Here is a 13123-nt window from a genome sequence, read left to right on the forward strand (position 1 = left end):
CTTTTGGTGATCCCAAGATGTAAAATTCAAGGCAGTCATATGATTCATCACTCTGGCTGTGCAGAAGTCGCCACTGACGAGTTTTATTGAAACACAGATGTCAGACTCCACCCTTGGCTCGAAATGATCAGACTTTGATGGAGCCCAGGCAAGTGTTGTTTCTTGTAAAACTCCACAGGAGATTTCAAGATATTCATGATTTGAAGATAAATCGGTGTGCTTTCATAACTTCTATAAAGGAGAAATTGTACTGGACTCACTTAAAATAGGTGCTATAGCTGTGCACTCCAGGGCAGATAGACAATGCTTGGCAAAACTTTTTGTTTGTTTGTTTATTTGCTTGGTTAGGATTTTTTTTGGAGTGCTTAACTGTGACCATCATGAGGACTATTTGAATATAATGTGGAGCTTTCTACCCAGGAAATACACGACACAATAAATCAGTACCAGGTTTGGATACCAGAATAAGACACTGAAAGCCAAGCAAAGCCTATTTGCATATTATAAAAGGAGAGAAATAAGGTTGTTTTCAGTGAAAGAAAAACATGATGAAGAAACAGTTTTTCAACCCAATTGAGGCTGCATAGAAGACACCGTGTCGGGGTGACTGGTTTTTATTAGGCTAGAAGGTAGGTGCCAGGAAACAATATGCAGAGGCACCCTAACATCCCACTACAGTACAGGCAATTGGTTTCTCAAACTTCAACGGACTTTAGAGAGAAGATTGGCAATGGAGCAGAGACAATGGATTGGTAAAAGAAAGACTGCAACACCATTCTGAAGAGCTGAGGAGGAGAAAGAGCCAATGTAAAATACAAAGACAAGAATCCCTCAATCCTCAGTTCATGGATTTCTCCCAATCCTACAAAATTATTTAAGGATGTATAGGATTCAAGAACACAATTTTATCTGTGCCTGGTATTTTATAATCATTGACTCCAATTTTCTTTAGAAAAGTCAACATCTCCTCTACACATCTATACAACCAATTCGGTGTTGTCTGTAGTACCTGCTCGATGACTCAAAGAACTTCAAGTAAATGTACAGCTGGGGAGCTTACATGTTACTCCAAACTGAAAAAGTACATCAAACACTCTTTTTTAAAATTAAATATTTTAAATTTATTCTTGGAAATTTTTACATAGGTATGCAATATATTTTGATCATATTCAGGCACCATCATCCCTTCATATTCTCCTTTCATTCTTCTCCACGCTTTCTTTCTCTCCTCTTACTTTAATATCCTTCTTAATGACCCACTGAGTTTAACTAGGATTGCTTGCATGGGCATGGACGTGGGGTTATTTACTAGAACATGGGTAGCTTTACTCATAGCTATACCGCTGAAGAAAACTGGCTACCCCTGCCATCACCAGCAGCCACTAATTGCCAGTAGCTCCTTAGCTAGGGTTGGGTCTTCATAAGGCCCTTCCACATTGAGGAAGTTCTTAATGACTTGGGAAAATGTGTTCTGGCTAAACTTTTCTCCCTGTAAACTCATCTGTGTACTACATATTTGGATACAGTCTTGTGAAGGCATTTAAAACAGGTTTAAGTGTGTGTGTGTGTGTGTGTGTGTGTGTGTGTGTGTGTGTGTGTGTCAGACAGAGAGAGAGAGAGAGAGAGAGAGAGAGAGAGAGAGAGAGAGAGAGAGTAAAACTATGGAACAAATTTAAGTTCCTGAACATGCTTGTCAAGTGTTCTGCCTGTGACCCCTAGTTGTCTTTGCAAAATGTTTGACTTCAAATATGTATTTATAGTATGTTAACTCAACAGGACTTTCCTGAGATGTACCACTGTGGGGGGAATTATTGCCTGGGACTGTCCTGCACTTTGTAGAACATCTAGAATAGCCCTTTTTTGCTGAGTAACAGTAGCCACCATGTTACTGTTGAATAAACTGTCTGTATTAATTGCTTTTCTGTTGCTGTAACAAAATAGCGCAACCAAGGTAACTTATAAAAGGGATTGGGGCGGGGAGGGGGGACGACTTCTGCTTCCAGATAGTTAGGATCCATGATGGTGGGGACAGCAGGTGGCAGCCACCATGGCTGGAGCAGCAGCTGAGAGCTCACATCTCAAACCACAAGCAGGAATCAGGGAGAACACATTTGAAACCACACATGGGTTTTTGCACCCTCAATGTCTGCCCTCTGTGATGTACTCCATCCAGCAAGACCACCCCTCCTCAGCCTCCCCAAGAACAGTGCTACCAGCTAGGGGACAAATATTCAAATGCCAGAGACTTACATGGAAACATCTCATTTAGACTACCACACTGATCAGAGATTGATGTCCATCAGAAATAGTCCTCCCCCTAGGCAGAGTTGCAGTCACAGAAGTAGAGAGCCAAGCAGGATGATGATCTTATGGTCTGCCACAAGGCATTTCTGAGAAAAGCCTTTGGCTGCAGAGACACTTCTCTGCTGGAAACCTCAACATTGTTTAGTCTTCCGTGAACACTGCCATTTCCTTCTGCTCCCAGCTGAGTGACAGTGTGGCCCAGGTGACTTACAGCCCTGGTCCAGGTGACTTATACCTCTAACTTAATCTTTCCCATCTTTTCCCTTTGAATCATCCCTGCTCCTTTTTATTTTATTTTATAAATCAAGTTGCTATAGACTGAAAAGCCTTCCTCCTAAGGCCAGCTACTACATTTTTCCTTTGGGGGAAAAACAAGTAAGATTTGCCTTGCTGGAAGGATTTGCAGCTGGTAAGCCCAAGGTCTCAATGGTCTTCTCCCCAGCAGTCAGATGAGCCGAAGTCAGCGTAGGCCAGCAGCCCAGGGGTTGCCTAAGCTTCCTCCAGGGTGTATCCAGGGTTGGGTGTGCTTCAGTCCTCCTCTAAGTTCTAGAAGATTCCACTGGGAGAAAAGCAGCTGGGAAATAGAGAGGGTATTCCTGTGAGGTCCAATGTTGAAAGAGCGTTGTAGTAGAACAATGGGAGAGTTGAGAGCATATGAGCCTGAGCAAAGTTAGATTGTGTCAGCATCTCTAGGCAGCCCTGCTAGTTGTGGTCCTATAAGCCTAGCTACTCAGAAGTTTGAATCAGGAGGTTCCCAAGCTTTAGCTTGTCTAGACAGCAGAGTAAATTTGAGGCTAGTTTGGGCAGTTGGGTGAAGTCCTGTCTCAAGAAAAGAAAAGGGAGGCTGGAGGTAATGTAAAAAGAAAAAATATATAGTTCAGTAGCAGAGTATTTGCCTAGCATGTGTGATGCCCAAAGTTCAATCCCTAGTCACACACACACACACTCACCACACACAGACACACACACTTACAGCATACACATTCACACACAGTCAGATACACATACATACCACACTCTCGCACACAGACCCACCACACAGACATACGCACCACACACTGTCTCACACAGACACACCCACCCACACACATATATACACACCACACTCTCACACACAGACACACTCACACACACACACACTCCCCCCTTACATTTGAGGGTGTCCTTGTGGCTTCTCTGTCACTCTTTCCGACTACCGCATTTCTTGCAGAGTCCTCGTATCTCTCCCAGTGGTCACAACACAACCAGAGTATGTTCAGGTCTGCCAACAATGCCTCAAGATAGAACCCTGCCCCCCCCCCCATCTCTGGGGGTTGGCATAATTGCAAAGTGACTAGAGAAAGCCTAGCCTTGCTGAATCCTCTGAAGGCTCTTCCCATCTACACACTGACCCCTGGCTTCTGTCTCCAGTATCGCAGAAACCACCTGAGACACAGATAAACCAGCAGCCTTTTTGAGCTCATGCTCATTCACAGTGGTTGCCAGAGCACCTGAAGCATTCTGGGAATCCGAGTGGTTTTTGTTTCTCAAACAGCTCCTTAAGGGCAACAATCAACAAACATGGGATTGTGTTTTTCCAGGAAAGTCCAAAAGAATGATGGCGGCTGCTATCAATTATTGGCATTTAACTAGGGCTGTATTTTTATTTCAAAGGGTATTTGCACAGCTCGGAGGCACATGCTGGCAGGGATGAGATGATAAGCTGAGCTGGTGCCAAAACAGGGCTAGAAAAACAGGTTTGCTCAAGAGAAATGGCCTTCATTCTGGGAGTTTGTGTTAAGAAAATTTTCTCTCCACAGTTACTCCTAAGATATTAACTCTTCAAAGGAAAGAAAGCTTGGAATCCCTATCAGATAACATCATGATGAGCTACTGAAGGTTCTCAACAGGTGCTTGCTGAGGGTAGGAGCCCAGGCGAGCATGTGCACTGTGGAGAACCCAGACTTGGCAGCCCAAAAGAAAACTTGGCTTGCTCAGCCGGAGTATCATGTCTTTGCCCCACCCCCACACTGAAGAAAAATAAAACAAAACCAACTAACTAACGAACTAACTAACTAACTAACTAACTAAAAATGCACTGAATTGCTGGCCCTGGGATTTGCTGAAGTTCAACACAAGTATGTTTCGCTGCTTAGTGCACAGTGGGAAGAGAAGCAATGTGTGGGTGCTACTTCCCTTAGCAAGAACCCCCGAGCTATTAGATGGTAGGTTTTGAGGTTTTCTTGAACAAGAGAAGGTTACTGTGGGATGAAATTAGCATCTTGGGTAATACCAGAAAAGGAAGTCGGTGGAAATTTCATCACTCAATTTGAACTAACTCAGAATCTGGGTTGGGCAGGTTCCCAGGGCATCCGTCCTGTGAGAAGACTTCTAGGAGATGAAACAGTGGTGTGGGCGATGACACACAGTATAAGCTTCAAAGGCAGAGCCATGGGGAGCTCGGGCCAACTCCAGTCTACCAAGGCACACCTCCATACCACCTGCAGTTCCAAGCCAACCCCATTACCACTGGACACTTGCTGTAGAGATTTGCTTTGGTATGGATCTTGGTCTATTGATGCAAATTTAAGGTCAATTTTGTTATATGTCTATTTCTGCTCTTGATTAAGGTATTGTGTTTGTGCAGCTCATTTAGAAATGTAATGTATAATTAAGAAATATAGGTTAATAGATAAGTATAACAATCAAACTTGTAGTCATGTTTAGTTATATTTTCTAGATGTACAGAGATGTATTTTATATGGATAGGCATTCTTCAAACCTTTCAAAGACTATAGAATAGGGTATTTAAAATGTCTTAAGAATTTAGGACTTTTCATGACAATGAGACACATCTGCTCCTGGCAGCACCAAGAAGGAGATGGGCACCAAAGAGACTCCTCATGGAGTTTGTTAGCCATTTGGGCAAGAAACTGATCTTGCCCGGACTTTTTGATGAACTGGATAAGCAGGACCCACGGAGAAATGACAGCTGAATTTGCCTAAAGGTGAAATGGTCCTTTGGAGTTTCTGCTGCGTGAAAGAGTCTGACACACATTTTGCAGGACACAGAAGGAAGAAGGAAGTGAGTGACAAACTACCAATACAGGTGGAATGGTCTTTGAAATTTCCTGCTTCATGGGAAAGTCTGCTGGGCCTGTAGGCTGAAGATGGATGCTCCAACAGTACAGAAGAACTTTGGGTGACTGTCCAGGTAGCTAAATGTCTCTGTCAATTCTAGAATGTTGGAAGTTGCTTACAATGCACTTCCTATTAACTTAGGTAATATTATATACTTCTGGAGTCTTTGATGAAGTTGAAGAGTAGATAGTAAGAGTACAGTTTCTGTGTGATTATGTCAGGACTGAGCAGCCAGGAACCAACAAACAGCCTCATTACAACAAACACTTGATTCATTTTCTGATGGATACACTCTTTCTTTGTTACCAGTCCCCATAGAACTTAGGCAGGACATAGCCTGGTAATTTCTTTATCTCTATAAAACAAATCTTTAAAATGTACTGTTGGTAAATGGCAATGCTTAAGTATAGAGTGTAACAGTTTTTGGAAATAACATGTATATATAACTATGTATGTGTGTGTGGTTCATGAATACACATTGCAGTAATGTTGAAGGAGAAGAACATGGAATGTAAAATTTTAACACTAGCAATGCCTAAGAAGGAGAGAGCCTGATAAAGAAGCACACAAAATAGGCTACAGGGCCTCTGCTAATGCCTGTTTCTCAGGCAATGTATGTAATATTTTCTTTAAAAATGATGTGTGTGAAGCATACTCTTTTCTACGGGAGAGCGGTTTCTGAAGAGGTCCAGATGAAGAACAAAGTTCAGGCGGACTCAGAGATGTACACTGGCTTCGTCTCAGGCATTAACCCTCATGTCTTGTCTCTGGCTTTCTGAAACATTACACATTATAGTGCATTGGGGAAGGAAGAGAGGCCTAATGAAGTGAAGACTGTTGACTTCTTATTCTAGGGCTGAGGGGCCACCACAGCTTCAGAATAAAAGAAGAAGTAATTTACAAGATTAATCGGGTAGCAACTTGCAAAATGATAAGAATATAATTAAGACCATTAAAATGGTGGGCAGTGCTCACAGGCCACCTCATGTACAAGGCTGAGAGCGTTGGTATGAACAGAACAGTAGATGTTCTAGGTAAGGACACGTGGCTTCATTTGTGTGAATAAGTGCAAAAAGGGTTTTCTGGAGATGTTTCGACTTTGATCTGGACGGTAGCTTTAAATTGGAATGTTTATCAACACTCTACAATCACACCTTATTAAATTATACCTTCACTAAATAAAGATCAAATAAGATGAAAATTAAATTAAAACGAGATAATTAATGAGTGGCCGACTGGGAGAAAACTCTGTGGTAGACACAAGTCTTTGGACTTGGACCCTAACACTGAAAAGAATTAGCAGTGTTACCCCTAAGAGGGTTTGCTCTGAGCACACACCAGAGACTTGAGCATTACTTCCTTTGGTGAGTCCTTAATGCGATTCTCACCCATGCAGCTCTTTGAGCGCAATAAAGAGCTGCCATCAACAACCCAGGCAAGTTGAACTATATTAGGTAACAAGGTGAGTCAAAAACAGTGGACTCTTCAATCTAATCTGACTGCCCACAGCGACACTGTTAGTGAAAAGATGTGGAACCATACATATCATTTAAATGATTTCCAAAAAGTTCCAATTTTTGTTCCCATTTCTTCCTTTTTAGTTCTACAATTGGAACGGTCCATTTTCTTTGTAACATACAAATTACAGGTTAAGGAAGTGAACTTTCCGTCTAAAGAACAAGAAGGGGCTAGCATTAAAATGCAGATGGTGAGCAATTCGAGCTCCAGGTGAGCGTCCAGCATTCAGTAGCCAGGGAACAAGGGGTCCGCTCAAAAGCTGGACATAGTCCGCCAAGATTAAAACACATAGGTGTTTAAGGAGGCAATGGCTCAGAACGATGGAGGCTAGGACTGGCTTTATAATTTATCTCCAGTTTCTTGAGCATCTGCCAGCTTGGGATTCTTTGCAGTTTCTGTTGTGGATCAATGCGCCTGCTGGTGCCAGAAGCTGTGTGATTCCCCTGAGAACCACACCAGCCAAGTGTAGGGCCAGTCTTGTTGTTTTGTTTGTTTTCAACACAGGCCTTTTTCTACTCGGAGCAATTACAGCTATTTACTATGAGTTCCCCAGTGTGGGTTTCCTTCATGTTTCAACGTTCAGGCTGCAGTGTTGCTGCCGCTGGTCACATCAGCTTTAGAGTCAGGGAGCGCTAACACCCAGGAGCCTTTAACATGATGGTGCTGATGTGTCTAAGAAGCAGGAGAAGAAATAGTTATGAACTGTTCGGTGGGGTGAGCAGAGAGAGAATTAAGCCACGCCGCTGCTTTATCAGAACCCGAGCGGTCATCCAGCATCGCCTGCACCTCTAAGGGGATGTGTGTAGGCTGGAGGAGTTTACTGCCACAGGAAAGGGAGAGTTGAGTTGAGAGAAAAGTCAAGAGCATGCTGCTCCATCCTGTCTTCCCTCGGTTTTCAGCCTTCCTCACCTCCCCTTCCCTTCTCTTGCCCTTAGACCCAGGCTGATCTCACAGCCTGTTCTGATTCTCATCCCTCTTCCTCCTGCAAATGACAGAAACACAACGCACATGATCTTAAGCGAAGAGGGAATCTGTAGTCTCACCTGTTAGGAGGTAGACTGTGAAAACACTAAGGGCAAAAACAATAGACACAGGAGGACCCGCGATTGAAACAGATAGATCTCTTCCTCCTCCCTCTCCTCTCCCTCCTCCTCACCCCTTCCCCTCTCTTTGTCCCCCTATTCCCCTTCCTCTCCCTTCTTTTTCTTCTTATTTCCCTCCTCTCTCTCCTTGCTCTGCTCACCCCTCTCCTTTCTCTTACCCCTTCCTCCTTCTCATTCCCTCCCCCTCTCCTCTACTCCCCTCCTCCACCCATTCTTCTCCCTCCTCCCTCTCCTCACCCCTTTCTCCTTCTCATTCCCTACCCTCCTTATTCCCCTCCTCTCCCTCCTCCATCACTTCACTCCTCCTTCCCCTTACTCCCTTCCCCACCTTCATCCTGTCCTTCTCTTTCTCCTCTTCCCTCTCTTTTCTCTCACCCGTCTCTCTCCCATTTCATCTTTCACCTTGTTCTCTTCTCCCATCCCCCATTTCTCCTGTCTCTACCCATCTCCTTCCTCTCTCATCTTCTCTTTTCATGGTATCTCCATTCCTGCCTCCTTTTCTCTTTCCTTTCACCTTCCCATCACTTCTTCCTTCTTTCTTTACTTCCCCTCCCCATGTATGTAGCTCTTTCTTCTGCCTGTTGTCGCTGGGTTTCTTTACAGACAGGGCTTTGCAGATCACAGGAGGGCAGTTAAGCACCATGTACAGGATCCCAGTAAGCATCTCCTCAGCCCTAGCAGAAGTCTCTGATTGCCTATCTTGGGACTGTGCTGGTCAGAGGAACCGAACATCATGAAGGTCTCTGCCAGGCCTACCTTTGCAGAACCTTCTACCTCAAGAAATTACCTTTTAATCACTTAGCCAATTACTCATAACTCCTTATGAAACTTATAAGGGGTATCCTGTATTTCCTAGAGGACAGCCTGCCCATCATTACCAGAAGCGGAGTTGGCATACTAGGTGAAGCCTAAGGACCCTAATGTACCACTTGAGTTTTTTTAGTAGATAGAACATCTGTCTGCCCCTCCAAAGAAGCAATGATGGTTTCCCATGGGGTTGTGATAAGCACTGAATGAACAAGTCATGTTGATGTGAGCTCTGCCCAAGAAGAGGTACTCAGCGTTCCTGTTATGGTTGCAAGGTTAATGGTCCTTCTTGGAGAATATTGAGACACAAGAGGCTTTCCTGGCTTCTTGAGGCTGGAAGATGTGCATGCTCATTCAGAATGCCACACCATCTCTTGGTGTCCAATGTGTCCACCGTGTCCTCATTGTTCTACAGCTGTCAAAGGAGGCTCCCCGCTTGGTGCAGCGTCCCAGCATGCTTCTGTCTCCATGACCGTGTCATCTTTGTCTCTCTCTTTCTCTGTGTGTATTCAGGCGTGTACACATTTCTGTCCAGTACCTTGAAGTCTCTGGAAGAGAAGGATCACATCCACCGCGTCCTGGATAAGATCACCGACACTTTGATCCACCTGATGGCCAAGGCTGGCCTGACTCTGCAGCAGCAGCATCGTCGTCTGGCCCAGCTCCTCCTCATTCTTTCCCACATCCGGCACATGAGGTGAGGGTCCCACAGAAGGAACAGAAGATGCTGACTGAGAATGTATGACAGATGACATGGTACTGCTGCCTGAGTAGGCAAAGTACTCTGAGATAAATATCTGACTCAAAAGGCAAGGAGAGGACAGAGGAGGGACACAGACCCTGCCTGTGGCACAGAAGAATCAGACAGGTCCCCTAAAGGAAATGATGTGTGCTGGTGGTTTGAAGCACAGGCAGTGCTCATTGGGTGGTGGGAAGAGGTCAGTTGAAGGGTGTCAGTGCGCATGAGCCATCTCTCAAGGCATCAGCACATCTGTGATGGTCCTGGCATTATCCCCTACTGACCTACACCAGGGGATGCTGAATGAGAGACCGCTGGGCTAAAAAACTCATGCAGAGCCAACACTGATGCATCCACAGCTGCCACAGCCTTCTTGTCCCTTCCATGGCTCTCCCGCTAATCCAAGCCACTGTCAGTCATTTGGGCCCCACATAGTGTGTTTCTTCATCTCCATCTTTTCTATTGCATCCCCTGTGAAGCAGGCAGAGGGCTCACTTTGAAATCAAGCAAGATCATATCATCCTCCTATTTAAATACTTCCAGGGAGTTCCTATTGCTTTTGGATGAGAGTATGTCACTTTTTGTTTTGTTTATGTTATTCCTTGTGATGAAGTCCCTTTTAGTTATATTTCTGGTACTCCTTCATAATTGAAGCTGTAACATAGTGGCTTTTACAAATCATTTGTGCAGCCCCACTGCTGGCTTCAGGTTGACTGGGTGTCTCTGGAGGGTCTCAGCTGGGCTCACTTACACCTCCACAGAACACAGGTTCCTGCATCAAGCCCAAGCCCTACAATTGGGTCGGGTGACTCTGCTTTGTGAATACCATTCTTCCTGTACCCCAACTTAGCTAGGACATGTTCTAGTTAGTATCAGTAGAGGCACAAGAAAGCCAGCCTATTTGATCAAGGACATTGCAATGCTTTGATTAGGTCATGTCTGATAATGTCTCATCAGCTAAACAAGTCAAGATGAAAGTCCAAAATTCTAGATAGTGGGCCACAAGCAGATGATCACATTCAGGAAAGGCCTGCCCAATCCTTTATCAACTTCTGATGGTGTCCTAGAGAGGGTCACAGAGAATGGTTCAGAAGAACATACCCCTGCCAAAAAACTGACTGAGAGAGTGAGTTTCCCCTTGAAGAAAACATGATAACTTATTCTTTGAGGGATTAATAGGAACCACATGACTCCATGAGTGTTTTTAGTTGTTAGGAATCCATGACTTTCCAAATGCATCTTGTGTTTGCTTTGTCGGTATTAGCAAACCTGGTTAGTTAACACCAAGTACCTTTGCAATAAGTACCAGCCGTGCCTGGTTTTCCTGGCAGTGTGACACAGGAGGCATGGCAGAGAGCTTTGTAATTGTGAAATGCAAAGGAGAGGGCCATGTTTTACCCAGAGCTTTGAACCGCTCTCTATTCTCTCTGTGACATTCATACATATACATATGCCTTATACAAAATTCTGTTTTCCTACAGATTGACTCCCTGCAGCCAGTCTGAATCACAGAATTCTTATTTGGTTAGCTTGGCCCTAGCCATATGTTCGGGTTGTAACATAAATAATTTAATACTAGATTTCATCAGACTGTAAATGTGATTCATTAGATTGTAGGAGAAACACAGCAGCAGAGCTGGGGCACTTTACATCAACAGTGCTTTAAATTAAAAGGCAAAACAAAACAAAATAACACTTAAACATGTAATTGAGGTCAAATTTTGGTTCTTGATGGTTCTCATGTGTTTTGTGGCGCTGCTCAAACCTGGACTGGCTTGTTACCACTACCGATACAAGTATTAATTAGGACACTCTCTAAGTTCTGCCTGTTCATGAAATACTTGATATACCTTACTGTAGTCTAGTTTGTTTTAGTCTAGTTTTGGTTATTGTGAAATGCCTTCTCACTGTAGAGTTGAAGCTATCCTGGAAAATGCCACATAGCTTAGGATAGCCTTCAATTTGCAATTTTTACCCTATTCCACTCCCATGCGCTAGGATTATGGTGTGTTCCATCACACCCTGGTATATGCTTCTTGTAAAAGCGAATTTCAAGCCATGAGAGTGTTGTGGTTTTCTACTTCCACTGCCTACCTGCCTGGGAGAACAAAAAGGCACAAGAATAAAAGAGAAAAGCCATTTGCCTACATCCTTGTCTTCCTGTTTTCTCCACTGTTCCTAGTTGTGAGCAGCATTTACCATTCTGGGCTATGGTAGAAGATGGGGTGATGCAGAAAGAAACACCTGAACAATAGGGGCTGTGCCATTGCCATGGGGCAACATAGGTCTCTTGGACACAAGAGGCCTTTGAAGATTCCATGGAAATATATCCAGGAAGAGGAAACCCATGCTCAGATCCTCTAGGTCCCTGTCTCATTTCCACTAAAGAGCAACTCAAAGACGGGTGACAGAGAGTTAGTCAGTTCATGATGACGGACAGGGTGTTCTCTGTGAGGGAGATGAAGGCAGTCTGTTTGGTCCTCAGAGAGCCTGGATGGAAAATTTGATTTTATTCTGAATGTTTTAGGAGGCCATTGACAAGTATAGGCAAAGACCCTGACCCATAGAATGATGTTTCCAAGGTTAGGGTGGGTCTCCTAGCCTCAACTAATGCACCCTAGAAACGACCTCATAGACATCCACAGATACCTAGATCTTGTCAAGCTGCCATGCAAGATTAACCATCATAGAGAGGAAACAGCATAGAAAACACACTAAAAGAAGCCGGAGGAAGAGTGTGATGGTGGGGGCGGGGTGCCCTTATAGGATGAGGAAAGGATAATACATGGGCATGAGTCCCAGTCTGAATCTCTAGAGCCCCTCAGGTCCTACAGATGCCATCCTAAGATGAATCCCTAATAGGCAGAAAGATTGGCTCACACTGCCTTTGGAGTTTCTCACTTCATCCTCTGAGGAATTTCCCCGTCCTGGAATCCAGCTGTGGTCTAACCTGATTCTTTCTGTGTCCCTTCTCCTCTAGTAACAAAGGCATGGAGCATCTCTACAACATGAAATGCAAGAACGTTGTACCCCTCTATGACCTGCTGCTGGAGATGTTGGATGCTCACCGCCTACACGCTCCAGCCAGTCGCATGGGGGTCTCCCCAGAAGAGCCCAACCAGAGCCAGTTGGCCACCACCAGCTCCACCTCAGCACATTCCTTACAAACCTACTACATCCCCTCTGAAGCGGAGAATTTCCCCAACACGATCTGAGAGCTCCCAGGCTCTCCCCTGCCGCAGGCTCTGAGAATCCCTGCCACATTTTACCCGTGTCGTCTATCACTTAAGCAGAATTCTGTCTCCTGCATACACCCTGGCATGCACCCGCCGCCAGTGGCTTTCTAGTGGCAGTGGCCATTCATTTGCTTGCTCAGTTCTTAGTGGCATGTCTTCTGTTGGGAACAGCCGAAAGGGATCCCCAGGGCTAATTCTCGGTAACAGCTGTCTTTCCCCTTTTGCTACATCACTGAGTCTGGAGATTCTTGTAGTCTGAGACCGAATTGAGATAACTGCATCGAAGCTACTAGTTG

The 13123-nt window shown here is 44.6% G+C and overlaps 1 protein-coding gene across 3 annotated transcripts in view; it reads left to right on the top strand.

The window, feature by feature from the left end:
- Esr1 (estrogen receptor 1) overlaps positions 1–12840 on the top strand; it is a 256296-nt gene extending 243456 nt beyond the window's left edge. For all 3 annotated transcript variants that reach the window (XM_041680332.1, XM_041680333.1, XM_041680334.1), the window contains exons 7-8: positions 9366–9549; positions 12572–12840. In XM_041680332.1, coding sequence (XP_041536266.1) covers positions 9366–9549; positions 12572–12806 — 419 coding nt within the window. In that variant the 3' untranslated portion in view covers positions 12807–12840. The remainder of the gene's footprint in view (positions 1–9365; positions 9550–12571) is intronic.
- The last annotated feature ends 283 nt before the right edge of the window (positions 12841–13123 follow it).

The sequence above is a fragment of the Microtus oregoni genome, unplaced genomic scaffold (genome assembly GCF_018167655.1).
Source record: "Microtus oregoni isolate MIOR12 unplaced genomic scaffold, Mior012 000033F_ref0000390, whole genome shotgun sequence".
Classification (NCBI taxonomy): Eukaryota; Metazoa; Chordata; class Mammalia; order Rodentia; family Cricetidae; genus Microtus; species Microtus oregoni.